This window comes from Pseudopipra pipra, chromosome W (assembly GCF_036250125.1).
Source record: "Pseudopipra pipra isolate bDixPip1 chromosome W, bDixPip1.hap1, whole genome shotgun sequence".
NCBI classification, from domain to species: Eukaryota; Metazoa; Chordata; class Aves; order Passeriformes; family Pipridae; genus Pseudopipra; species Pseudopipra pipra.
In genome coordinates this window covers 519,164-544,641 of record NC_087580.1, presented here as the reverse complement: position 1 = coordinate 544,641, position 25,478 = coordinate 519,164, and the positions used below count along the sequence as shown (strand labels likewise).

The 25,478-nt window shown below is 56.0% G+C and overlaps 5 protein-coding genes across 11 annotated transcripts in view; 4 read left to right on the top strand and 1 right to left on the bottom strand.

The window, feature by feature from the left end:
* Positions 1-105: 105 nt before the first annotated feature.
* LOC135404768 (early activation antigen CD69-like) lies at positions 106-2,743 on the top strand. The gene is made up of 7 exons (XM_064639504.1): positions 106-124; positions 231-365; positions 1,114-1,203; positions 1,574-1,657; positions 1,759-1,943; positions 2,046-2,146; positions 2,229-2,743. Exons 1-7 carry the CDS (start codon positions 106-108, stop codon positions 2,344-2,346), a joined length of 732 nt encoding a protein of 243 aa, XP_064495574.1. The 3' UTR covers positions 2,347-2,743.
* Positions 2,744-3,739: 996 nt separating this feature from the next.
* Positions 3,740-6,212, top strand: LOC135404767 (killer cell lectin-like receptor subfamily G member 1). The gene is made up of 5 exons (XM_064639503.1): positions 3,740-3,809; positions 4,052-4,210; positions 4,651-4,805; positions 5,028-5,137; positions 5,344-6,212. The coding sequence occupies exons 1-5, from the start codon at positions 3,740-3,742 to the stop codon at positions 5,510-5,512; spliced, it is 663 nt and encodes a 220-aa protein (XP_064495573.1). The 3' UTR covers positions 5,513-6,212.
* Positions 6,213-6,334: 122 nt separating this feature from the next.
* Positions 6,335-25,478, bottom strand: part of LOC135405784 (C-type lectin domain family 2 member D-like) — a 64,633-nt gene continuing 45,489 nt past the window's right edge. For 2 of the 5 annotated variants that reach the window (XM_064640381.1, XM_064640380.1), the window contains 5 exons: positions 9,263-9,420; positions 8,809-8,916; positions 8,325-8,506; positions 7,972-8,072; positions 6,335-7,666 (listed from right to left, as the gene is read on the bottom strand). In XM_064640381.1, coding sequence (XP_064496451.1) covers positions 7,507-7,666; positions 7,972-8,072; positions 8,325-8,506; positions 8,809-8,916; positions 9,263-9,350 — 639 coding nt within the window. In that variant the 5' untranslated portion in view covers positions 9,351-9,420 and the 3' untranslated portion in view covers positions 6,335-7,506. Of the gene's footprint in view, positions 7,667-7,971; positions 8,073-8,324; positions 8,507-8,808; positions 8,917-9,262; positions 9,421-11,050; positions 11,113-11,412; positions 11,508-12,425; positions 12,683-25,478 lie in introns of those variants that run through there. The other 3 variants (XM_064640379.1, XM_064640382.1, XM_064640383.1) reach the window with 3 other exon arrangements.
* On the top strand, positions 13,772-15,254 carry LOC135405786 (killer cell lectin-like receptor subfamily B member 1C). 3 transcript variants are annotated; one of them, XM_064640386.1, is made up of 5 exons: positions 13,772-13,903; positions 14,297-14,392; positions 14,487-14,618; positions 14,758-14,912; positions 15,129-15,254. In XM_064640386.1, the coding sequence occupies exons 1-5, from the start codon at positions 13,819-13,821 to the stop codon at positions 15,246-15,248; spliced, it is 588 nt and encodes a 195-aa protein (XP_064496456.1). In that variant the 5' UTR covers positions 13,772-13,818; the 3' UTR covers positions 15,249-15,254. The 3 variants fall into 3 exon arrangements, with proteins under 3 accessions (XP_064496456.1, XP_064496455.1, XP_064496457.1); XM_064640385.1 differs by having other exon boundaries at positions 14,282-14,392; XM_064640387.1 differs by lacking the exon at positions 14,487-14,618 and having other exon boundaries at positions 14,282-14,392.
* On the top strand, positions 17,103-21,563 carry LOC135405782 (C-type lectin domain family 2 member B-like). Its single transcript, XM_064640377.1, has 6 exons — positions 17,103-17,425; positions 19,052-19,209; positions 19,404-19,514; positions 19,806-19,987; positions 20,240-20,340; positions 20,640-21,563. The coding sequence occupies exons 2-6, from the start codon at positions 19,122-19,124 to the stop codon at positions 20,797-20,799; spliced, it is 642 nt and encodes a 213-aa protein (XP_064496447.1). The 5' UTR covers positions 17,103-17,425; positions 19,052-19,121; the 3' UTR covers positions 20,800-21,563.

Sequence of the window (25,478 nt, the reverse complement as noted above, 5' to 3'; positions counted from 1 at the left end):
GAGCTGCGGGGGCCGCTCTCCCCGTGCGGGGCGGGGAAAGACCCGAGGGAACGCCCGCGGGTGCCGGGGGGGGGGGGGGGGCACGTTCGCCCTGAGGGAGCCAAGATGGCGGAACGCCCTCACGGTTCCACCAATCAGCGGCACCCACTGCAGACGGGGCCAAAGCCTCGCTATTGGCTGTTTGACCCGTCACTCTTGGCTCCCGCGCGCTGATTGGTCACGGCCGTGAGGGTGGGGCACGCCCACGAAGGAGTCCACGGAGTTCTCGTCCACGGAGTCCTCGGAGTCGTGGCCACACCGGGAGCGACGGCAGTGTCCGGACCCCGGTGAGGCGGCGGCGGAGCTCGGACGCGGCCCCGGCGCAGGTGAGACCCGCGTTCGCTTCTCCTGGGGCTGGAGGCGCTCGGGGGTTCTGGCGGTTTGGTCCTTCCCCGCGTTTTAAAGGTGGATTTAAGGTCCCGTTCAGCCCAAATCGTTCCGTAACGCAGTGAGAGCACAGGTCCTCTGAGGAGAGGCTGAGGGAGCTGGGGGGCTCAGCCTGGAGAGGAGAAGGCTCAGGGGAGATCTCCTCACTCTCTACAACTCCCTGACAGGAGGGGGGAGCTGGGTGGGCTTTGGGCTCTTCTTCCAGGAACCAGCAGTGGGACAGGAGGGCGCGGTCTCAAGCTGTGCCAGGGGAGGTTTAGGTTGGATGTTAGGCGGGAATTCTTTGCAGAGTGAGTAATCAGCCATTGGAATGGGCTGCCCAGGGAGGGGCTGGAGTCCCCGTCCCTGGCGGTGTTGAAGGTGAGACTGGATGTGGCATCAGTGCCATGGTCTGGGAAGCACGGCGGGGTTGGATCGAGGGTTGGACTTGGTGATCTCAGAGGTCTTTTCCAAACTGGTCGATGATTCTGTGAGAGGCCGCTAGGACAACCCGGACTTGCATAGTGGTGTAACCACCTCCCTTTCATAAACCACTATATCCCAGCCTGTAAACAGAATCCTTTCCTGGAAACGCTCCAAAGTGCCAGGGCAGGGGCTGTTCCCGGGCTGGGAAGGGCCCATGAGGGGGCCGGGGATGGAGCTGAGGCTGCAGGAGCTGGACCCTGAGCTCCCGTTTGTTCTCCACAGGTCACTGTGAACGGACAGGGCAGGACTTTGCTGGCATCGCCTTCCTGAGCCTGAGTGTCCCACAGGGCCCAGCCGTGTCCTCTCATCATGGTCTCTCCACTCTACCTCAACAGTGGTGGTAAAACCACCCCCCGGCCTGGGCTGAAAGAGGCTTTGCCAGCACCGCTGATGCCTCGAGATGCAGCTTGTCACAAGTAGAGAGAGGGCACTCGTGAGTTTGGACGTGGAGGGTGGATTCTGCTCCGGGGACGGGGTTGTGAAGGAGCCCCTGGGTCCCCAGGATTGATCAGCAAACAAGAAAACGCCTTCTGGGTGATTGCAGGGCCACCCCTGTGTCCTGTGGGGAGGGGACAGTGTCACCCCACGAGGACAGGGCTGGCAGGTGTGAGGCTGCTCCAGGGGTCTGGAAGAGCCCTGTGAGGGATGTGAGCCCCGTCCTCATGGCTCTTTCCTGCCCCAGGCACGAGGCTCCCAGGGCATCTCGCCCTGGCAGTGGTTCTGCTCCTGCTCCTGGCTTTGGTGGTGGCCGTGGCTGTACTGGCAGGTAAGGGAGGAGCAGCTGCCTCAGCTCAGAAGCAGCTCTGGGCACAGGGCTGGGCTCCCTGTGGAGGGGAATCCTCAGACATTCTCCCTTTCCTTCTTCAGTGAGAAGACTTGGAGAGATTCCAGTCACACCCGGGATTCCAGAGTTCCTGGCCTGTCCCGAGGCCTGGGTCGGGTACAACAGGGTCTGTTACTACCTCTCGAGGGATGAGGGGACCTGGGAGCAGGCTCAGGATCGGTGCTCCGAGCTCGGGGCCTCCCTGGCCGTGCTCAGCGACAAGGAGATGGTGAGTGAGGGGCTCTGGGGGGTGTGTGGGTGGCAGAGGGGAGGCTGAGGGGGGTTCCTGGCCTGGGCCAGCTCTCACTACCTGCTCCTCTCTCCCTCCCAGGGCTTCCTGTTCCGCCTCAATGACAACCTGGATTACTGGCTCGGGCTGCGGAGACGGGGCGAGAGGTTTCAGTGGGTGGACGGCAGCAGCTACAACTCCTTGTGAGTCCCGGGGGGATGGGGGGACAGGGGGGCACAGACTGTCCCCCCCTGTGGTGCCAGCGCTGTCTGCTCCTCCTTGCAGGGTCCCCATCCTGGGTGACTCAGAGTGTGTGTACCTGGGCCACCGGCGCTTCAGGAGCGGGGTCTGCTCGGCTCAGCGGCCTTACCTCTGCAACAGACCCCAGGATCACCTGGAATAAACGGTGGGAAGGGGACCTTCTCCATCCTGAAGACTCAACAGCTTTGCATCTTCTCTCAGCACACCTCAGCTCTCCACCTGCCTTGCAGTTATTTATCAGCATCACCTCAGAGTTTGGTGCCACGGATACCTCAGTGCAACCCCTCAGGGTCACCTCAGTGCCTGGGCTGAAGGAGATGAGCCTGCAGGGAGGGGACATGATGTGGAAGCTGCTGTGTGGCTGCCTGGACTGGGGACTCTGGGTTTCTTTGTCCTTCTAGAACCATCCCAGAACTCATCCTGCTTCTCTAACAGTCCACAGTTGTACCCTAACCCTAACATTTCAGCCTCACCCCCTAAAAACCTCAATCAGAGGCTTTTTGAGTTAATTTAATAAATTAATTTGATTAATTTAATAATTTTCCCCCCGTTCAGCCCAACCCTGCGCGTGTTCCTGCACCTCCACGTGAGCCCCCCCCTCCTCCTCCTCCTGGCTGGGGACACCCAAACCCTTTCCCCAGGCACAGGGGAGGCTGCAGAATACAGAGATATGTTTAAAAAAAACCCCAAAGAAACATAAAAGGCCCAGTTGGTGCCATTTCCTGGGACCGGACGCACGTTGGTCACGAGGTGAGAAGGTGTCCGAGGCTGGTGTCGCTCTCGGGACACGCCAACAACCTCCAGAGCCACCATGGCTGGGGAAATGGGTCATGCCAATCTGAGACATCCTGGGAATGGGCCTTCCCCGGCTGAGAAATGTCCTGGTGAGTGTATTTTGGGGGAAAAAGGCTTATTTCAGGCCCTGGGAAGAGTTTTGGGTCTGTTACCTTTGGGATCTGTTTGCTCCTCCATCCCTGCATTCAGGTTTCCAAGCTCATGGGGTGGCCTTTGAAATGGGATCTGGGCTTGTCTGGAGTGGGACAGGGACAGGAGAGGCTGGAAAATCTCCGGAACTGGAACAGTTTTGTTTCCCAGACCCTTCACTCGGTGGCCAAAAGGGGATCCCAGGAAGCCCCAGAGGAGCCACCACCCCTGGGAGGGCAGGGAAGGGGCCGAGCCCCGTCCAAACCCCGGAGGAGTCGAGGGCTGGAGGGACCCACAGCCACCAACTCCCAGCTGGAAACTGAGCCTGTTTGGGAGTTCCCAGGTCCTGCCCTCTGGCACTGGGTCCTCGAGGCTGCTCCCGAGGCTGCTGCACCCCCTGAGCCCCCCAGTCCCCCCGGGGGTGCTGCCCTGGCTCGAGCCCTGTCAGGGGGAATTTATGGCTTTGGAGGAAGCAAAGCAACCAGAAACTTCTGCTCGAACTCACAGCTCAGCACAGGGGTTTGGTTTTGTTTTTCCTCTAAACCTCCAATCTTCTTCATATTTTTTTACAATTTTTAAGCTTAAATGTGGCCTCTTCCAGCTCCTGCCCCATGCCCGTTGTGGCACAGAGTCCTCCTCACCTCGTCCTGCTGGTGCTGGTGGTGCTCCGAAATGTGAGTGGTGAGTAACCAGCTCTTATCTCCATCTCACACCCTGGCAAGAGGCCTGGTAGCGGAAATCTGGGTTTGTTGCAGCGGTTCAGGCCCTGGAGGGTTGGTGCAGAGACAAGAGCCAAGAGCAAAACCCCTCTGGGCACACCTGGAGCATCCCCACAAACGAGGGAGGAGGGCAAGACCCGTGGGCTTCAGACCTAATTTATTAACTGTGGGGCAAAACCCGACCTGTCTCTGTGGGGTTTGTGGTTTGGCTTCAGCTTCTCACTTTGCTCCCAGTTTTTCAGGGCTCTCCAGGTCCTGAAAGTGACGCCAGAGTTGAGATCCAGGCCAGGAACCAGACAGAGCGATGCATCTTCCCATCCCTGGTGCGGTACTTCTGCCAGCCCCAGGGGCAGAGCCCCCCAGGTGAGCCCCCTTCCCACCTGGCTCTGCTGGGAGAGGCTCAGGTGGCACCTTGGGGGGCTCCTCCTGCAAGGAGACCCTGCATTCCTGCACCGAGGGTTCTTTGGCAAAAGGGAGCATTTTTAAGGAAGAATTCCCTTTTCCGTGGGATTTTTGGCGGTCCCACCTCCCTGGAGGAGCATGTTCAGCCCAAGGGGGGATGTTTCTCACCACCCTTCCTGCACCCCAACCACCCACTGTGCCCTCATGGTCACCCAACTGAATCTTGTTCCTCCCATTCCTCCCCCTCCTCTCCCTCTTCCTCCTCCTCCTCCATGGTGGCAGAGCAGAAAAACCACAACGCTGGGAAATGACTCGAGGGTTTGGTGCCTTTCATTTGAGGGGTCAGGGAAGACCTTGCCCACCTTTGGGGTGTCTCATTCGTGGCCTTTCCTCCTCTCCAGCCCCTGCTGGTTGCAAGTTGTGCCCCCAGGACTGGCAGCTCCATGGGGAGAGATGCTACTGGCTCTCCAAGGAATCAGGGAACTGGACTCGGGGCAGGAAAAGCTGCCAAGATCAGGACTCCGAGCTGGTGGTGCTCAAGAATGAGACAGAAATGGTAAACAGGGAGGAAAAGGCTTGAGAAGGACCCAGAAGTCCTGGCGTTTTTAGGGGGGGACAGGGGAGCAAAAGGCTCCCAGAAGCAGGAGGGTTTGGGGTTCAGAGCATGGGGACGCTCATGTCCCACTGATTTGGGGGATCAGGTTTGTTCTGTGGCTTTGCACCCCGTGGAACTCCCCATGGAGAGATTTTTGAGCAACTGATCCCTTCCATGTCCCAGGAGAACGTCGAGATTGTCACAGGCAGGCGCCCGTGGTTGGTGTGGGTCGGTTTGAGGTCACAGCAGAAGGAGTGGACGTGGGTGGACGACACCCCCTACGACCCCCACAGGTGAGTGTCCGAGGTCTGGGAGGGTAAAAAAGCAGCTTTGATTCATTTGAGACCTTGATCCACGTCCACACATCGCTGGGGTCCATGCAAGGGTCTCTTATTCCTCTGGCAACACTCTGCAGACCAAGAGTTGGGGTCCTGGGGAACACTGGGGTCACAGGGCACGTTGGGGTTGGTTATGGGGCAATAAACCCTTTGTTGTGCAGGTTTGGGGACCTGCCAGAGGTGGATGAAGGGTGTGGGACCCTGAAAGGCAAGAGCTTGGATGTTGATGTCTGTGCCAGTGACCACAAGTGGGTTTGCCAAAAAGCCCCTTTCCAGCTCTCCCCGCCCACGGCAGGAGACGTTGGGAAGCTGGATGATGCCTCCACCTGACACACTCAGGCAATGGACCCCGTGTGGTATAACAAAATCATTTACATTTCTTTCATGGTTTATCCACCCTGTTACATCAGCACTAAATTCCAGTCAGTAGCTTTTCTCTATATCCACTTTTTAGTTAAGCATTCTCTGCCCAGGAGAAAAACACTCCCAAGCAATTTCATGCACACACGGATACATCTCACCACGTCTGTATTCAGATTGCCAAGTTCCCCTTAAGTTTCTCCCGGAGTCACATAATCTCGCTTCCCATCACTTCAGTGTTATTTTTATGCTTTTACATTACTATAGATAACAATAAGCCAAGCGGCTCCATCGCTGCTTTCCTTTGCAACCAAACTGTCCTAAAATAAACACACATATTCCAACACCCATCCCTTCGGTGTCTTCACTGTGAGGGCAGTTCTGTGAGGGCAGTTCTGTGAGGGCAGTTCTGTGAGGGGGACTCTGTGAGGGTGACTGTGAGGGCGACTCTGTGAGGGCGACTCTGTGAGGGCAGTTCTGTGAGGGGGACTCTGTGAGGGCGACTCTGTGAGGGGGACTCTGTGAGGGCGGTTCTGTGAGGGCAGTTCTGTGAGGGCGGTTCTGTGAGGGCAGTTCTGTGAGGGCGGTTCTGTGAGGGCGGTTCTGTGAGGGCAGTTCTGTGAGGGCAGTTCTGTGAGGGGGACTCTGTGAGGGCTGTTCCGCCAGCTTGGCTCCCTCAGGGCTCCTTCAGCCACCTCGGCACCCGCGGGCGTTCCCTCAGACCTTTCCCCGCCCCGCACGGGACGAGCGGCCCCCGCAGCTCCCGCACCGACCAGGACACAGGGATAGCGGTGGGGTCCTAAAAACTTTAATGCAAATGGAATAAAAGGAGAAGGAGAGAGAAGCACAGCAGCAGCACTGATACAGTAACTCTGCTGAGGCCACAATCAGGACATTGTACATTCACATTCACAGATTCATATAGCTTTCAGCAATGGAAAAATACTTCACATGTGCACATTCAAGCACTATAGTGCTTGAATATAGTGCATACAGTGTTATGGATGTAGACTCCTAGCATGTAAATATACAGTAAATATAACTAGAGGATGAGGAAGACTTGTGGAGAAAGAAACCCCTAGTCCACGAAGGCACACGTCCACTTCCACATCATGTCCCTGCAGGTTCACCTCCTTGAGACCAGCTACTGAGGTGACAATGACAAAAGGCACCAAGGTTATTGAGGTAGCACTGAGAGGAAACCTCCTCCTGTCCCATTCCAGCGCTGCCCGGCGCATGTGGCTCCGCTCCATCCCCCCCTCCTGAGTCCTCCTTTCCAGGGAGAAACAGAAGGGTGGGGATGGAGGGGATGGACAGGGGGAAAACGGGACACTAGGGAAAAAAATTCCAACATCTCTCTTCAAACCCAGGACAATATTAAACAGGACTGGGCCCAACGCTGATCCCTGGGGGACACCACTGGTGACTGGATCCCAAATGGATGCAGCTCCATTCCCACCACTCTCTGGGCCCAACATTCCAGCCAGTTCCTAACCCAGCACAGAGGACCCTGTCCAGGCCATGGGCTGCAGCTTTTCCAGGAATGTTGCCTGGGAGACAGTGTCAAAGGCTTTGCTGGAGGACTTTTCAAGGTCCCTCTGGATGCCAACCCCAGGGAAGAGCTGGAGCTGTGTCAGGGTAGGGTCAGGTTGGGTCTCAGGAAAAGAATCTTCCTCCAGAGGCTGTTTGGGCACTGCCCAGGCTCCCCAGGGCAGTGGGCACAGCCCCCAAACCTGCCAGAGCTCCAGGAGGGTTTGGATGATCCTCTGGGGCACAGGGGGTGACTCCTGGGGATGGGCCTGGGCAGGGCTGAGGGTTGGACTTGACGATCCTTGTCAGGTCCCTTCCAATACAAGGTATTTTTTGAGATATTCAGCGAAAATTTCACAGCCAGACAACTGAGATGTTCCCCCAGCAGTTCCACTTGCAGTGCTGGTGTGGAGCTCCCTCATCTGGCCGGAGATCTAGGGTGAAACTCCTGGTTTGGGGTCTCTTAATTTCCCCTCCCACAGGACGAAGTTGTCGGGGCGGCTGCAGATCCAGTTCTTCTCCGTGTGGCACAGGGACGAGCTGATCCACCAATAGTACAGGTACCCACAGGACCCCACACCCCTCACCTCAAACCTGCAATGCCAATGGGACCAGAGTGAGAAAGGGAAAAGGAAAAGAAGGAAACTCCCCCTCAAAAAGAAATTAAGAAGAGCTGGGATTTCCCCTCTGGCAGAGAAGGGCTTTGGCTGGGGGGGGTCTCTAATTCTCTGATCAGGGTTGGGGGGCAGCGACCTCAGTCCATCCCAACCCCCCAGGGAAAGCCAGGAGCTGCCTGGACACGGGGCAGGAGAAGGTGCCCATCCCAGGATGGGGCATCCCAGACTCCAGGAAATCCCTGGGGCCCACCCCAGGGCTCCAGCACGGACACAGGGACCCACCTGCCGTTCAAGGCCGTGCCATTGATCCACTCCCAGCCGTTATCCCTCATTCCCAGCCCGATCCAGTGGTTTGCTTTGCCTTTATAGCGCAGAAGGAAGGCCTGCAAAGCAAAGAAACATTGGCTTTGGCCAGTCTTGCCTTCCCCACCTCCTTTTTCCCTCCTGTGTCCACCCCCAGCCAGACCTGGGACTTTTCCCAAGGGCTTGGCTCCCGGCTCCAGCACTGGTAGCACTTTGGGGCCAGCCTGGGGGTTTTGGGGCTGGTTTTATCCTCTTGGTTTCCCTGTGTTTCCCACCCCGGTGCTGCTGCAGAGGCTCAAGCCCAGTCCTCACCAGTTCATCCCAGTCCTCACCAGTTCCTCCTTCGTGCTTATGGTGGCCAGTGAAGCTCCCAGGGCCTCACACCTTTCCCGGCCCGTACTCCAGTTGCCCTCAGCCTCAGAAAAATGATAACATTTTCCTTGGAAACCAGGCCAGGTGTCTGGGCACACGTGGGAGAATTCCAGCTCAGGGAAAGGGGGTCTTGCACTGAGAGCTGAAACACAGAAAGTTGAGTCAGACACGTGGGCAGCCCTGAAAAGCAGCAAAATGGGTTTGATTCCTTGGGTTTTTTTTTCCAGCAGCTGGAAGACAGAAACTGGGGGATGATTCTCTTGGGAAAGGCAATGGTGTAACTGAGCGAGGAGCAGGTGCCTGGAGCAAAGTGTAGGGAAAAAAGGGAGTCACCCACTTTGGGAGCCTCCCTTGATGCTGGGAAGGTCCTGGGATCCTCCCACCTCCCAAAACGGAGGCGCCTGGCCCAGATCCTCCCCATGGAGGTGCCTGGGTGGGACTCACCAGTCAGTGCCACGACCAGGCTCAAGCTGAGGATCCCCAGGAACACACTCTGAGCGAGAACACACATCTTGGGGGATGTTCTCCGGTCTGACTCGGTTCTGTAGGACCCTGGGGCAGGAAAGAGCAGGGTGAGGATGGCCTGGCTCCTCTCCCCTCTGCTTTGCCCTCCTGTGCTGGACCCTCAGTCCATCCCCAGCCCCACCCAGGCCCATCCAGGGAGCCCTCTGGGGGCTCAGGAGTCCTTCAAAGCCACCAAGGTGTGTTTGAGGGCCTGGAGACGGATCTTCAGCCTCCAGAGGTGAATTCCCCAGCATGGAATTCAGTGCAGCTGTGCCTGGGCTGCTCCACACCCACCCAAAGGCTCCATCCCCATCCCACTGGTTCCCCCCTGGAGCGAGATGCTCTTCCCACACCCCGCCCTCCCTCGGAAGGTTTGGGGTTTTCCCAGCATTACCCCATTTGCACTGTTTCTCTGGATCACTGCAGGTGTTCAGTGTTTCTTCCTGGATTGAAGAATTTGGCTTTTGGATTCCCTTCCCCATCGTGGCACAGAAACCTCATGGCCCGGGGCTGACGTTCCCTGGGCTCTGTGGGGTGGATGCACTCGGCAGCCTGGGGTGGAAGGAGAGGAGAGGCTGAGGGGACCTGCAGGGAGCTGAGACCTCCTGGGCCACAGCCCAGCCAGCCACAACAGCCCCTGTGGGGTTGGCACTGGCTCTCAGCGTTGTCATGGTGCCAAGGGCAGTCTGGCAGGACTTTGTTCTGAGCTGAACACGCCTCCGGCACAGGAGGCAGCACAAAGGGCCGAGGGGAGGGGAAAAGATAAGGGAGGGAAAGAGAGAGGAGGGACAAAGATTAAGGAGGAAAAAAACAACCCCAACAAATTAAGCAGAATGAAAGAGAAAGACAAGTTTAAAAACACTTTATTAAATAAATAAGCCATTGAGAGCTCACAGGTCAAAGGCAGCTGAAGTGTTTGCAAGGGACAGGAGCCTGTTCAGGGCTCAGGAGCTGCTGCCAAAAGGGAGGAAAAGGCACCAGGGCTTGGAGCAGAATTTGTGCTTTGGGGGCCCTTTTGCAAAAACACACAGGATGGAAAGTAGCCTGTGACAGTTCACAGCATCTCTTCTGCTCGGGTTTTCTGTTCGTGGCTCCACACAAGCTTCTTTTGCTCTGGTTTCTCCTCCCTGTGCCCACTGTTGCAGGAGCACGACCTGGTTCCCTGCACCCCAAACCAACAGGGACAGCAGCTTTTGGTCCTCTTGGGTCTTGTGTTAAGTTATCAGCAGCAACAGGAACGTGTCCTGATAAACAGCAATATTTCATTGCAAAAGTCAGCTCTGAAAGCTGCAAAGGTTTGATTGTGGGTAAAGAGATGTGAAAAAAGCACAAAGTGGTTCCCTCAGAGGGGATTTGCAGGAGAAAACTCAAGGAGTGCTCAGATAACAGCGTTTCCAGAGCAGTGAGAGGGTTAAATTGGTAGGAGAAACAAACACAGGATGAGCCAGAAGGGGGGGGGTGCTTCCTCATCTCGGGTGTTTCTAAAGTGCAACAGGATAAAGGGCAGACCTTGCCCAAGCTCTGAGCTGGAGCTGAGCACAGAAGTGGGGAAGAGATCGTTACAGATGAAGGGCTTGTTATTTCAGAAACTAAACTATGATGTGTCTGGACCTGCTTCATATGGCAGAAGCCCCAGTGCACAAATTCAACCCCCTCATTTCAAGCCAAAATTTCAGTCCTACTTTAATTTCTGCCTCCCAGTGTCGACTGAACAAATTCAACAAATTCCCTTAAAAAGACCCACGAAGGTTCACCTTGTAAGACCCCACCTGGTGCAGCCCGAGCTCCTGCTCAAGTTTAATCCCTCCCAAACCCAATTCTGAGCCAGAAATGAATGCCCTGGTGAAGGTTTTAGTATTTGCAAAACTGAAGTGTCAATTTGAAAATAAAAGGCACCCAGTGCATTTCCTGATTCACTCAGTCCCACTGTCATTTTTGCTCCTTTATGATGACTAATTTCTGCCTCCCAGTGTTGACTGTACAAATTCCACAAATTCCCCTAAAAAGACCCCCGAAGGTTCACGTTGTTGAGACCCCCCTGGTGCAGCCCGAGCTCCTGCCCAGGTTCAATCCCTCCCAAGCCCACCGTGGTTTCCAGCTGGTTCCCTCCAGCTCCCCCCAAAATCACTGTTCATTCCACTCGACTGAAACAAATTAAAGTCCTTTTTATATCATTATTTACCTCTTTGCACCACAATTTGCTCAATTCTCTTCCCAAGAAGCAACTCTGTCAGCAACAAGGGGCTGAAAAAAACCCGAACAAAATCACTGAAGAAGCAGCAAAAATGACAAACCAGCCCAACCCCACAGCAGACACTCAAACCAACCCCACGGCAGCAAAAGCTGTAAAACTGTGACCTTTGGCGTTTACTCCTCCCTGCCCTTCAACGTGCCACGTTTAATTAATCAGGTGGTCATTGCAGCCCCCCCAGAGACAAGACCATGATGTGGGGGCTCAGCCCTGTCCCAGCCGTGGCTCACTGTGGGCAGGGAGCACCCACCACCCCGAGTTTGGCAGCCCAGGGGCTGCTCTGGAGTACTCACCTCGCAGGGCAGCTGTCAACGGGTGGATGATTTCCCGGAACTGAGTCTGTTGAGCCACAGACAGGGGAAGAGAGTCAAATAACAGAGGCGTGGTTTTGACTTGTACAGCTCTTTGGCTGTTCTCCAGCAGATCTCAGTGTGATTCATTTTCCAAGGAACAAAGTCCATTTTTGCACCTTGCTTACTTACAAATATTTAAGAGTTCCCAACCAAGGGATCTGTGATGGGCTGGCCCTGGTTGGTGCCAGATGCTGCTCTGTCACCCCCCTCCTCACCCGGGCAGGGGACAGAATTATTCCAAACTTTCACCCCGTGAAAACTGCACAGTCCAGAGCCAGAAGAAATGAGAAGCTGTTGGAGATGTATGACCACTGGTTGGAAATCTGAGAAACCCAGGGGGGAGGTTTTTGGCTGAAGGGGTCCCACGTGGCTGGGATGGGGGCGTGCACTTTAAATGATACCAGAAAAGATGGACCAAAATACACCCAACCCAAAATATTGTCCTAACTATATTTATGACTTTTTATACAGTCTTTCATTATCGGGGGAAATGTTTAATTGAGGAAAGGCTCTAAAGTCATGCTGAGGGATCAGGGAGAGGTCACTCACCAGTAGTTCTTGTGGGCACAAGAAAGGAATGGATTAATGACTAACAGTTTTTTCTAAATCCATCCTGGTGTTCTTTTAAGAAGGAAATAAGAAAACACACGAACTTCAAACTGCAGGCAGGGAACTGGAATTTGGTTTTTTTCATAATTTTTTGTTGTTTTGCTGGTTTGGGTTGGGTTGGGTTTTTTTGAAAAAAAAAAAAAGAAAAAAAAAAAAACACCTGCAGACAAGCTCCCTGTTGTGGCTTTGTCGCGACATGGGGGTGCCATTGCCTGGACGCTGCTGGCCCAGGGCAGCTGCAGAACGGGCTCGGCCTCCCGAGGGGAAGAAGCAGCACCTGAGAGGGTGCTCGGGATTGTGCCACCCCGAGTTTGGCAGCCCAGGAGCTGCTCTCAAGTACTCACCTCGCAGGGCAGCTCTCAGTGACTGTGAGATTTCGCGGTAGGGTCGGTTTAGTCACAAACCAGCAAACAAACTCCGCAACTGACGCAACAACTGAAAAGTTGTTTTTTGCTCTTCTCCAGCAGCTTCTCAGTGTGGTTTAATTGACATCAGGACACGTCGCTTCCCATTGGCTGACGGGGCTCTTCGACGCTTCCCATTGGCTGACAGGGGCCCTTCGACGCTTCCCATTGGCTGACGGGGTCTCTGATGCTTCCCATTGGCTGTTTTTCGATCCCCCCCCGCCGTGGCTCTGCCGTGTGGATGTGAAACGGGACGTGTGTGACTCACTGGCCCTTTCGCTGCCGCCGAGTTTTTTCTTTCGTAGTCGTTTTACTGTTTATTGCCTTCCCCACCTGTCCCTCGCGCCCCGTCCAGCGCCGGCAGCCCCGTCCCTTCCCCTGCTCCCTCCACTGCGTTCCATCCCGGCTGTTGGAGCCTTGGAGCTCCCGGGGGTGACGGGGGGGCTGAGCCCCTTCCCAGTGCTCCCAGTCTGCCCAGTCACCCTCCAGCACCCCAGGGAGGGCTTGGGGGGGGGGGGGAGGACAGCACAGAAGTGCTGCTGGGGGGTCCCACCTCACTTCTGTTTGGTTTGTTCTTCCCAAGCTGGGCAAAACCGACTTTTGGAGTTTTCTGCCAGAACTCTGTCCCCTCCTCTGCTCGGGCAAAGGGATTCGGGGCCGTTTCCCCCTTTTTGGGGCAAATAAAACCGATGGGTCAAGCCCCAGCAGGACGCAGCAGCCCTGCAGCCTGCGGAGCCCGTGCTGGCCTGTGCCTGGCAGAGAAAAAAAGGAGATCAGGGACTAATTCATCAGTGATTAATTAGCCTAATAAAATTGCTCCTCATTAGGGGGCAAGAGAAGTGGGGCTTCCTGCTGAGCCGATGTTACCCTACAAACACAGCTGGGAAAACCAGGCGTGAGCTCCGTGAAACTGCATCTATTTTTGGTCAGAACTGGTGCTTTATTGAGCAATTCTCTCATTTTGCGCTCCTTTTGATGGTATTTTATCGATTCTCATCTCTTAGAGATCTCGATCAACACCTTGATCTCTTATTTTCACCATTTTAGCGGGGGGGTGAGGAGTGGTTTTTCTCTCTCCCAGCACCTCGTACTGTGTCTCCTTGTCCTCCTTGTCCCTTCCCGTGGGTTTCCTTCCTCTGGGCACAGACCCCCGACCCCCCACCCCTCGGGGCCGTCAGGATGAGTCCCCCCAGCAGTTGTGGGGCTTTGGTTTGGGTACAGGAAGCTCCGAGCCCGCTGCCAGTTCACACCAGCCCGGGGGGGCAGCGGCGCTTTGGTTTCCTGTCCCTTCCTCCTGTGACCACTGCGGGTCCCCGGCGCTGAGCGGCGGGACATGGAGGACCAGGACGGCTACATGGCCTTAGAGCAGTGGAGGAAACGAGGGGCTGCGGGGAACCCCCCGTCCTCCCCGGGGGCAGGTACTGGGGGGGGTCGTGTCCGCTGGGCCCCCCCAGATCGGGGGGGGAAGGGGGACTCGGGGGGGTGGGGTGATGCCACCCCTGGGGTCCCCAAGAGCTGCTCAGGGTGGGGAAACTGAGGCAGGGATTGAGGGAGGAGGGGCTGGGGGGGTTTTATCCAGGCTTTGGTTGGCTGCTGTCCCACCCCCTGAGCTGGGACCCCCCAACAGAGGGAGCAGAGGGATGTTTTGGGGGCACCCAGCTCCTCCTGCTCCTGGGCAGGGGGGGCTGCAGGGGTTTGGGGGGCTCTTACCAGGGTGCTTTGCCCCAGGACCCCCTGTGTCGGGCTCTGGGTGGGTGAGGGGGTGACCGGTGCTCTTTTCCACCCCCCAGCTGTAGGATCTGGCTTTCCAGAACCCCGGGGGGTCCCCCCCACAGCCCCCCTGCGCCGTCCCCGCTGCCTCCTCGGGGCCCTCACGGCTGCCCTGGCGCTGTCCCTGGTGCTGTGTGGTGAGTTTGGGGGCTGGGAAGGGGCACCCGGACCCCTCTGCCCCTTCCCACCCCCCCAGTGCCCCTGACCGGGCTGGGCATCCTCCTGTCCCAGTGTCCTGGTGGGTGGCAGAGAGGGCACAGCCCGAATCGACCTCGGGGTGGGGGAACACCTCCCTGAGACCCCCCTGTGCCAGCCTGGACGGCACCTTCAGGGAGCTGAGGAGGATCCTGTGCCCCCCGCGAGGTAACCCCCCACCCCCCGGGGGTCCCATCGATGCCCCCTCCCCAAACTTAAGCCAGGTTGGAGCCTCCCCCAGTCCCTCCCACAGTGCCTCAGCGCACCGGGGTCCGTCCGTCCGTCCGTCCGTCTGTCTGTCCCACAGAGGCCGAGGGGTGCAGGCTCTGCCCCGTGGGCTGGATGCTGGGCAGGACCAAGTGCTACTGGGTCTCGGAAAGGATGAACTCGTGGCACGGGAGCCGGGAGGACTGCGGGGACCGCGGGGCCGCGATGGCGATGCCGTGGGACAAGGACGAGCTGGTGAAGGGACCGAGAGGACAGAGAGGCTGGAGGCACCCCAGGGGAGGGCGAAGGGCTCCCCAGAAGCCTGGGATCAGAGCCCTCATTCCCAAATTCCCCGCAGTGCCCATGGGGAGTGCCATGGGTCTGGCTCGGTCCCGGGGTGAGGACCGAGCCTGTTTCGGGGTGACCATCCCCGGCCCGGCAGCGCCACCACTGCCCCTTTCCCCGGGCCAGGATTCCCTCAATGAGACCCTGAGGAAACCCACGCGCCACTTCTGGATCGGGCTCTCGGTGCCCGCGCCCGGCGTGGGCTGGACGTGGGTGAACGGCTCCCGCCCGGACTGGAGCCGGTGAGGAGCGCTGGGGGGGTCGGGGTGGGCACCCCCCTGTCCCCCGAGGGACCCCCGGGGGTGACACGGGCCCCCTCCCGCACCCGCAGCTTCCCGCAGGATCTCGGGGAGGGTCCCGGAGCCTGCGGGGCGCTCAAGGGGGACAGGATCGACCCCCGCGCCTGCGACACGGGGCTGCAGTGGATCTGCCAGACGGAGTCCGCCCGGATCTGAGCCTCCATCGCACCCAAAACCCACCGTTAATGCGCGAAAAAATCCCGATTCCCGCGGGTTCGGCACCCACCGGCGGCTCCCGGGGCACGGGCAGGACCGCGGCCGGGGAAAGTCGGGGGGCGGAGGAGAAATCGAACTACGAAAAGAATAAAAATTAAAAATAACTTGTAAAATCCACTTTGTGGGGGAGCCGGTTGCGAACAACCCCCCGATTCCCACCCCGGTGCCCGAGGGCGGAGCGGACCTGCCTGTCCGTAGGGGTAGCTCTTTTAGGGACGCGGGGCAGGGGACGCTCCCCGGGGCCGCTCGTCCCCCCTCGCAGTGTCCCTCGGTGCCGCCGCGAGTGTCCGTCGGTGCCGCTGTTTCGGTCGCGGGTCTTTTATTGCCTTCTCTCTTTTTTTTTTTTCCGTTCACACCCCCCATCTCCCCGCTCCGGGGCGGCCCTTTCGCCGCCGCCGCCCCTCGCCCGCCTCTCGTCGCAGCTCTTCAGTGACAGGGGGTGGGTCCCACGAGCCAAGGGAGGGTCTGTCTGTCTGTCCCTCCGGGCAGCTCCTGCAGCACGGCCGCGGCTCTGCTGTCGCGTTTAATTCTATTTTCTATATTTTATTCTCAGCTCCCACCCCGCTCGGCGCAGCCCTTCTGGCCACCCCCGACACCGCCCGTCCCGACACCGGCCGGGGGACCCCTCGGTGCAGCCTTTTATTCCATTTTATTCTATTTCTTGTCTTTTATTCTGTTCCCACTCTTGCTGCGGCTCTTTCAGACGCGGGCGGGGGGGACCCCTCGCAGCGATTTTGACGCCCCCGCGGAGCCAAGAAATGCCGGGAAACAGTTTTCATGGACCGGAGCCAACGCGGTGCTGCTTTTCCTGCCGGTTCCCGGCACATTTTACAAGCAGTGACTCAAATCGTCAGCGCTCGGTGCCCCTGGGCTCCAAACTGCCGGGGCAGGAGCCGCTGGGCACAATCCTGAGATACCTTTCCCCTCTCCCCCCTTCATCACGACTGTTGAGCTTTTCTTCACGGAAATAATTCCCCGTGGTAATGAAAGGCTGTATAACAAGGTCATAAATACATTTATGACAATATTTGTGGTTGGGTGTATTTTGGTCCATCTTTTCTGGTATCATTTAAAGTGCAGGGCCCCCATCCCAGCCACGTGGGACCCCTTCAGCCAGCAGCCTGCCCCCGGGTTTCTCAGATGTCACACTGGTGGTCGTACATCTCCAACAGCTTCTCATTTCCTCTGGCTCCAGACTGTGCAGTTTGGAATAATTCTGTCCCCTGCCCGGGTGAGGAGGGGGGTGACAGAGCAGCATCTGGCACCAACCAGGGCCAGCCCATCACGGATCCCTTAGCTGGGAACTCTTAAATATTTTTAAGCAAGCAAGGGTTCAAAAAAAATTGCCTTGGATGAAACACAGATCTGCTGGAGAACAGCAAAACAGCCAGAGCGCTGTACACATCAAAACCACACCTCTGTACCCGTCAGCCACGCAACAGGTTGACTCCGGTCCTGTCTGTGGCTCAAGAGACTCAGTTCCAAGAAATCTATCACCCATTGACAGCTGCCCCGCGAGGTGAGTACTCCAGAGCAGCCCCTGGGCTGCCAAACTCAGGGTGGTGGGTGCTCCCTGCCCACAGGGAGCCACGGTTGGGACAGGGCTGAGCCCCCACATCATGGGCTTGTCTCTGGGGGGGCTGCAATGACCACCTGATTAATTAAACGTGGCACGTTGAAGGGGAAGGGGGGAATAAACCCCAAAAGTCACAGTTTTACAGCTGGGTTTAGTGAGGCTTTTGCTGCTGTGGGGTTGGTTTGAGTGTCTGCTGCGGGGTTGGGCTGGTTTGTCATTTTTGCTGCCTTGTAAGAGCTTCTGCAGTGGTTTTGTCGGGGTTTTCTTCAGCCCCTTGTTGCTGACAGAGTTGCTTCTCGGGAAGAGAATTGAGCAAATCGTGGTGCAAAGAGGTAAATAATGATATAAAAAGAACTTTAATTTGTTTCAGCTGAGTGGAATGAACAGTGATTTTGGGGGGAGCTGGAGAGAACCAGCAGGAAACCACGGTGGGATTGGGAGGGATTGAACCTGGGCAGGAGCTCAGGCTGCACCAGGGGGGGTCTCACAACGTGAACCTTCGGGGGTCTTTTTAGGGGAATTTGTGGAATTTGTACAGTCAACACTGGGAGGCAGAAATTAGTCATCATAAAGGAGCAAAAATGACAGTGGGACTGAGTGAATCAGGAAATGCACTGGGTCTCTTTTATTTTCAAATTGATAGTTCAGTTTTGCAAATGTTAAAACCTTCACCAGCCCACTGGTTTCTGGCTCAGAATTGGGTTTGGGAGGGATTAAACCTGAGCAGGAGCTCGGGCTGCACCAGGTGGGGTCTTACAAGGTGAACCTTCGTGGGTCTTTTTAAGGGAATTGGTTGAATTTGTTCAGTCGACACTGGGAGGCAGAAATTAAAGTAGGACTGAAATTTTGGCTTGAAATGAGGGGGTTGAATTTGTGCACTGGGGCTTCTGCCATATGAAGCAGGTCCAGACACATCATAGTTTAGTTTCTGAAATAACAAGCCCTACATCTGTAACGATCTCTTCCCCACTTTCGTGCTCAGCTCCAGCTCAGAGCTTGGGCAAGGTCTGCCCTTTATCCTATTACACTTTAGAAACCCCCGAGATGAGGAAGCACCCCCCCCTTCTGGCTCATCCTGTGTTTGTTCCTTTCTCCTACCAATTTAACCCTCTCACTGCTCTGGAAACGCTGTTATCTGAGCACTCCTTGAGTTTTCTCCTGCAAACCCCTTCTGAGGGAACCGCTTTGTGTTTTTTTTACATCCATTTACTGACAAACAAGCCTCTGCAGTTTTCAGAGCTCACCTTGCAATGAAATATCGCTGTTTTATCGGGACACATTCCTGACGAGCTTCTGTTGGTCCATTTGGTGCTGGTAATGACTTAAACAAGACCCAAGAGGACCAAAAGCTGCTGCCCCTGTTGGTTGGGGGTGCAGGGAACCAGGTCGTGCTCCTGTAACAGAGGGCACAGGGAGGGAGGGGAACCAGAGCAAAAGAAGCTTGTGTGGAGCCACGAACAGAAAACCCGAGCAGAAGAGATGCTGTGAACTGTTACAACCTACTTTCCACCCTGTGTGTTTTTGCAAAACGGCCCCCAAAGCACAAACTCTGCTCCGAGCCCCCGGTGCCTTTTCCCCCCCTGAGCCCTGAACAGGCTCCTGTCCCCTGCAAACCTGTGAGCTCTCAATGACTTATTTATTTAATAGTTAAAAGTGCCTTTAAACTTGTCTTTTTCTTTCCTTTCTGCTTAATTTGTTAGGGTTTTTTTTCCCTCCTTAATCTTTCTCCCTCCCCTCTCTTTCCCTTCCTTACCTTTTCCCCTCCCCTCCCTCTGTCCTTTGTGCTGCCTCCTCTCCCAGATGTGGGTTCAGCCCTGCCAGATGGTGCCCCTTGGCACCATGACAACGCTGAAAGCCAGTGCCAACCCCACAAGGGCTCTGGGGGCTGGCTGGGCTGTGCCCCAGGAGGTCTCAGCTCCCTGCAGGTCCCCTCAGCCTCTCCTCTCCTTCCACCCCAGGCTGCCGAGTGCATCCACCCCACAGAGCCCAGGGAAGGTCAGCCCCGGGCCCTGAGGCTTCTCTGTAAGGATGGGGAAAGGAACCCAAAAGCCAAATTCTTCAAGCCAGGAGGAAGCCCTGAACACCTGCAGTGATCCAGAGGAACAGTGCAAATGTGGTAATGCTGGGAAAACCCCAAACGTTCCAAGAGAGGGCAGGGGGTGGGAAGAGCATCTCGCTCCGGGGCGGCACCAGTGGGGGGGTCTGGATGGGCCTGGGTGGGGCTCGGGATGGACTGAGGGTCCAGCACAGGAGGGCAAAGCAGAGGGGAGAGGAGCCAGGCCATCCTCACCCTGCTCTTTCCTGCCCCAGGGTCCTACAGAACCGAGTCAGACCGGAGAACATCCCCCAAGGTGCGTGTTCCCCTTCCTCTGAGTGTGTTCCTGGGGATCCTCAGCTTGAGCCTGGTCGTGGCACTGACTGGTGAGTCCCACCCAGGCACCCCCATGGGGAGGATCAGGGCCAGGCTCCTCCGTTTTGGGCGATTGGAGGATCCCAGGACATTCCCAGCATCAAGGGAGGCTCCCAAAGTGGGTGACTCCCTTTTTTCCCTGCACTTTGCTCCAGGCACCTGCTCCTCACTCGGTCACACCTTTTCCAAGAGCATCATCCCCCAGTTTCCTCTTCCAGCTGCTGGAATAAACCAAGGAATCAAACCCATTTTGCTGCTTTTCAGGGCTGCCCACGTGTCTGACTCAGCTTTCTGTGTTTCAGTTCTCTGTGTGAGACCCTGGTTCTCTGAGCTGGAATTCTCCCACGTGTGCCCAGACACCTGGCCTGGTTTCCAAGGAAAATGTTATCATTTTTCTGAGGCTGAGGGCAACTGGACCACGGGCCGGGAAAGGTGTGAGGCCCTGGGAGCTTCCCTGGCCACCATAAGCACCAGGGAGGAACTGGTGAGGACTGGGATGAACTGGTGAGGACTGGGCTTGAGCCTCTGCAGCAGCACCGGGGTGGGAAACATGGGGAAACCAAGAGGATAAAACCAGCCCCAAACCCCCCAGGCTGGCCCCAAAGTGCTACCAGTGCTGGAGCTGGGAGCCAAGCCCTTGGGAAAAGCCCCAGGTCTGGCTGAGGGTGGACACAGGAGGGAAAGAGGAGGTGGGGAAGGCAAGACTGGCCAAAGACAACGTTTCTTTGCTTTGCAGGCCTTCCTTCTGCGCTATAAAGGCAAAGCAAACCACTGGATTGGGCTGGGAATGAGGGATAACAGCTGGGAGTGGATCAATGGCACGGCCTTGAACGGCAGGTGGGTCCCTGTGTCCGTGCTGGAGCCCCGGGGTGGGCCCCAGGGATTTCCTGGAGTCTGGGATGCCCCATCCTGGGATGGGCACCTTCTCCTGCCCCGTGTCCAGGCAGCTCCTGGCTTTCCATGGGGGGTTGGGATGGGCCGAGGTCGCTGCCCCCCAACCCTGATCAGAGAATTAGAGACTCCCCCCAGCCCAAGCCCTTCTCTGCCAGAGAGGAAATCCCAGCTCTTCTTAATTTTTGGGGGAGTTTTCTTCTTTTCCTTTTCCCTTTCTCACTCTGGTCCCGTTGGCTTTGCAGGTTTGAGGTGAGGGGTGGAGGACCCTGTGGGTACCTCGATGACTGGTGGATCAGCTCGTCCCTGTGCCACAGGGAGAAGAACTGGATCTGCAGCCGCCCTGACAACTTCGTCCTGTGGGAGGGGAAATTAAGAGACCCCAAACCAGGACTTTCAACCTAAATCTCTGACCAGATGGGGGAGCTTCACCCCAGCACTGCAACTGAAATTTTCAGGGTGAATTCAAAAAATCAGGTACAAGGAACTGGTGCTATCCCCCATCCTTTGGACCTTTTGAGCAGCACAAGTGTGGTTTGCACCACAGAAAACTTGCTCAAAAGGTTTGCACAAATGCAACTGGTATTTATACAATTTGCCTTAAATGCATATTTATATGAGTACAACATTTATGTAGCCATATTTATATGAGTACGACATTTATGTAGCCATATTAATAATAGGTGGAGAATAGGCGGAGCTCAGGCCGGTGCTTCTCTTGGCCCTCCATTTCGGTGGGAGGTAAATCAGCCTTTTTTCACACTATTTTCAGCCTTATTTCAAGTTTTTTCTGCGGTGGCCGCGGTTTGGGGGCGGTTTTGGGGTGAGAAAGGAGCCTTTTAGTGTCCGTTCTTTCCCTCCTGGTACTTCTGCATCACTCCCACTCTTCTCACCCTCGGAACGTGCTGATTGGCTGATTAAACCACGCCCCCTCACTCCCATTGGCCGCTCCTCCCCACGCTCCACCCCTTCCCTTTCCCCACCCTCAGGGCGGACCTGCTTGGGAACTGCGCCCCCCCGTGGGCAGCGCGGGAAAGGCGGGGTGCAGACCTGGTTGAGGACTGCGAGAGTGGGGTCGGGAGTGTCCGTTTTAAGTAGAAAAAGGCGGATTTTGGGGCCGGTTTTGCAACGTTTCACATTAATAAAAAGCAAGTGTTTATAAAACTGAAGCTTGAAAGCTGCTTTTTAAAATCGTTGCTTTGTTATACACAAAAAAACAACCAGTTTGGGTGTATTGTCCATGATTTGTGATGCCCCCAAACCACCAATTATTAATTGTGAACTAATAACTGTGTGCTAATCATTGTGTTAATAATTGATTTTTATATCCCAAACCCACCATTTGGGGTGAATTGATGACTAATTTAATATACCCCAAATAATGGGGAGAACCCCCCCAAAATCCTCTGGGGAGTGGGTGCCGACTCCAGGCAGGACCTGGCTGACCAAAACAACCTCAGTTTTGGGTGAGATCTCCATTTTTGACCTTTTATTCTGCAAAATAACCTTTCAGCACTGCGAGCAGTGGTGACAGAACAACGCTCAGCTGGGGCACCAAACCCCTAAAATAACGAGGGGAACCCCCCCAAAACTTTTTCAGGAGCAGGTGCCAACTCCGAGCAGGAGCCATGGGTGGGAATTCTGAGGCGGAATTTCCGTTTTCGACCTTTTATTCTGCAAAACCACCTTTGGCCCCCATTCTGGAATGGCCTCTGGAAACCAAAGAACCAAGCCCCCATCATGTGACAGTTCAACCCCATCCGTGTGCCAAGGGCTCCTTTGTGGTGTCACAGCCTGTCCTCTCCATTCCAGAATGGGCCCTGGCAACCAAAGAACCAACGCCCTACAACCCCAAAGTGAAGCCCCACCCATGTGCCAAGGGCCCTCTTGGGATGTCACGGCCTATCCCCTCCATTCCAGAATGGCTGCTGGAAACCAAAACACCAATGTCTCACAGCCCCTAGTGCAGCCCAACCCATGTGCCACGGGCCCCTTTGTGATGTCACAGCCTGTCCTCTCCATTCTGGAATAGCCCCTGGAAACCAAAGAACCAACACCTCACACCCCCACAGTGCAGCCCCACCTGTCTGCCACGGGACTCTTTGGGATGTCACGGCCTTTCCCCCAGGAAAGAAAGCCTGGAACCTTCAGGTTTCAGATGCAGTTGGGGGCCACCCTGGGAACTCCATGGGCAGAAAGAGCTTTCTGTCCTGCCGCCTTTTGTCTGGCAGGAATCTTCAGCTGTGTTCAGTTTGGGCAGTCAGACTGGCAATTTCAGTGCAGGGCTCCTGCAAGTGAACGACAGCCCTTCCCTCCAGGAAAGAAACCCCTTACCCTCGGTCTCTTCTCCTGTTCCCTAAAACACAACCTGCAGGGGAGCTTTCTGGGATCTCTTCTCTTGGGAATTGGGAAGACAGACCCACTCCCATGTTTAACACCTCAGGCAAAACCACCCTTTCAACACCTTTCCCAACCCTCCCCAACCTTTCCCAAAGCCCAGATTTTACAGGTGTCCTGTCATTATGGCCCAATCTCACCCAAGCCCACAAACCACGACAGAAACCTCTCAGCCTCACGCTGAGTCCTTCCCATTGCTGTGCCTTATGTGCAGGCAAAAGGCCTTAAAATCAAGTCCCCAAAATTCATGGCCTGTTCTTTTTCCCAGAAAAGAAGGCGTGGTGAACTCTCCAGACCAGGGAACTGGAAGATCTCCTCAAAACTCCTTTGGTACACGCTGCAGGGCCAACGATTCCTCTGCTCTGCCCTGTCGGCGCTGCTTTGTCTCATCTGGGTCCCCAGAAACTGTCAGTGAAAGCCGGGGAATAAAATCTCTGAGCAGTTGGTTGGGTTCCAGAGGTGACCCTACTTCATTCAGCGCTGAAGGGACACAGCAATTGCTCTCTGACACCTGGACATCAGTTCTCAAAACTCTTAACAATTTCTACATTTTAGCAGACAAAAGAATTCTTGTCCCTTGGTTTACCAGTTCTCTGCAGGAATTCTTATTCTCTCTTCTATTGGTTCTTGATTTCTCACTTTGCATGATACTTAGTCCACAGTTTTTGTCCTTTTCTTGTCTTTTCCCTGGATAGAGAGAGCCTCAGTAACTGTCTGTGTTAGTTTTGTCTTTGTCTCTGGTTTCTCTAAGGGTCTTAGTAGTTTAGAAATTCTGCCTTCTTGGTGTCCAGGTCTCAAAAAGAGATTTCTCTGCCAGCTCTCTGACTAAAAGGAGAAGATGCAAAAAACGAGCTCGAGAGTCAGAGACACATCCTCATGGACGGAAAAGGCAATGCTCTAACTTTATTCCAAAAATACACACATTATCAAGGGTCCTACAGGGTTCAGATGCTCTGTTTTAACTTTCTATTGGTTACATTCACTTTCACACACTATATCTATAACTTCATTGGCTCTACTAGCCAAGGCACATTTCCAGGTCCCCCCCTCTTCTGGTTTCTCACATCCTGGATAACAACCTCCTTCTTTGTTTTCCTCTATGCAGCTTTCTGATATCTGCTGCTCAAGGACACACTTCTGCTGCTGGAGAACACAGGTCCCTGCCGTCCGGCACGCAGGCCGGATTGTGCAAGCAGGCCTGATGCAGAATATGTCCTGCATCATCTAAGATTTTCTCAACATCTGACCACTGAAATATGGCAGGCCTTAAGCTTTTACTTTGTTTTTCTAACAAATGACCATGGCCCAGAACTTGTCCATCATCCATTGTCTATTGCCCCCATTCAATCTCCTGCCAGCAGTTTCTCCCCACTGCTGGGTGGGCTCCTTTGTCAAGCACTAGAACTTGTTGGGTAACAGGCCCAGTCCTGTTGCCTATTTTTCGTGGGGATGTGCAGGAGGGCATTGAGTCTTCCATGAGCAAATTGGCAGAGGACCCCAAGCTGGCTTGCAGTGTGGATGTGCTGGAGGGCAGGAAGGCTGTGCAGAGGGACCTGGCCAGGCTGGACCTCTGGGCCGAGCCCGTGGGCATGAGGTTCAAGAGTGCCTTTGGTGCCTTTGGGGCCTCTGGCCACAAGAACCCCCTGCAGCTCCAGGCCGGGGACAGAGGAGCTGCAAAGGGTCCCCGTGGGAGAGGCCCTGGGGGTGCTGGTGGACAGAGGCTGAACCTGAGCCAGCGGGTGCCCGGGTGGGCAAGAAGGCCAAGGGCAGGCTGGCCTGGATCAGAAATGGTGTGGCAGCAGGAGCAGGGCAGTGATGCTTCTGCTGGACTGGGCACTGGTGAGGCCACAGCTGGAGTGCTGTGTCCAGCTCTGGGCCCCTCAATTCAGGGAGAACCTTGAGGGGCTGGAGTGGGTGGAGAGCAGGGCAATGGAGCTGGGCAAGGGTCTGCAGTGCATGGCCTGTGAGGAGCAGCTGAGGGAGCTGGGCTTCTCCAAGCTGGAGAAGAGGAGGCTCGGGGCTGACCTTCTCCCTGTCCACAACTTCCTGACAGGAGGCTGGAGCCAGGTGGGGGTCAGCCCCTTCTCCGAGGCAACAGGCGATAAGACAAGAGGACACGAGGACCTGCCTGTCAGGGGCTGTTTGTCAGGGACAGGAGCAGGACTTTTTGGAGAGAAACAGGGATTAGGTATTGAAATGGGCTGCCCAGGGAGGTGGTGGAGTCAGCGTCCCTGGAGGTGTTTAAGCAAAGACTGGCCATGGCACTGAGTGCCGTGGTCTGCTTGACGTGCTGGGGATGGGGCGTAGGCTGGACCCCAGTTGATCTCACAAGTCTCTGCCAAGGTCATGGACTCTGGGCTTCTGTGCCACCCCAGCCTTTGGGGACAGCGTGCTGGTGGCTCCGAGGCTCCGTCCTTGCCTTGCCTTGCCCATCTCCTGGCTGCCAGGCAAGGGCCTTGTGACATCACAGCCTCTGTGGAACAGCGTGGTGGCTGAAAACTGTCAGTGCTGCGTCCCCGTGCCCAGAGCCTGGGCAGAAGTCGGCTGGCAGGGACGGGCAGAGACTGTGCAGAGGTGTCAGCTCGTCCCGCAGCAGCACGATGCCCAGCCAGGGCATCTCCTGGCTCCTCAGGCTCTCGGTGCTCCTGCTCTTGCCTGGCCCACTCGAGCCTTGCAGCCGTGTCACA

Excerpts from the sequence above, each read along its gene's own strand:
- LOC135404768 (XM_064639504.1), top strand. Across the intron at positions 366-1,113 it reads CGGACGCGGCCCCGGCGCAG|GTCACTGTGAACGGACAGGG; the intron begins GTGAGACCCGCG and ends TGTTCTCCACAG. Across the intron at positions 2,147-2,228 it reads GGCAGCAGCTACAACTCCTT|GGTCCCCATCCTGGGTGACT; the intron begins GTGAGTCCCGGG and ends TCCTCCTTGCAG.
- LOC135404767 (XM_064639503.1), top strand. The coding sequence starts at position 3,740 with ATGCCCGTTGTGGCACAGAGTCCTCCTCACCTCGTCCTGCTGGTGCTG. Across the intron at positions 3,810-4,051 it reads GGTGCTCCGAAATGTGAGTG|TTTGGCTTCAGCTTCTCACT; the intron begins GTGAGTAACCAG and ends TGGGGTTTGTGG. Across the intron at positions 5,138-5,343 it reads ACCCCCTACGACCCCCACAG|GTTTGGGGACCTGCCAGAGG; the intron begins GTGAGTGTCCGA and ends TTTGTTGTGCAG.
- LOC135405786 (XM_064640385.1), top strand. The coding sequence starts at position 13,819 with ATGGAGGACCAGGACGGCTACATGGCCTTAGAGCAGTGGAGGAAACGA. Across the intron at positions 13,904-14,281 it reads CCCGTCCTCCCCGGGGGCAG|GATCTGGCTTTCCAGAACCC; the intron begins GTACTGGGGGGG and ends CCCCAGCTGTAG. Across the intron at positions 14,913-15,128 it reads CGTGGGACAAGGACGAGCTG|GATTCCCTCAATGAGACCCT; the intron begins GTGAAGGGACCG and ends TCCCCGGGCCAG.
- LOC135405782 (XM_064640377.1), top strand. The coding sequence starts at position 19,122 with ATGGGGAAAGGAACCCAAAAGCCAAATTCTTCAAGCCAGGAGGAAGCC. Across the intron at positions 19,988-20,239 it reads TAAGCACCAGGGAGGAACTG|GCCTTCCTTCTGCGCTATAA; the intron begins GTGAGGACTGGG and ends TTTGCTTTGCAG. Across the intron at positions 20,341-20,639 it reads GGCACGGCCTTGAACGGCAG|GTTTGAGGTGAGGGGTGGAG; the intron begins GTGGGTCCCTGT and ends TTGGCTTTGCAG.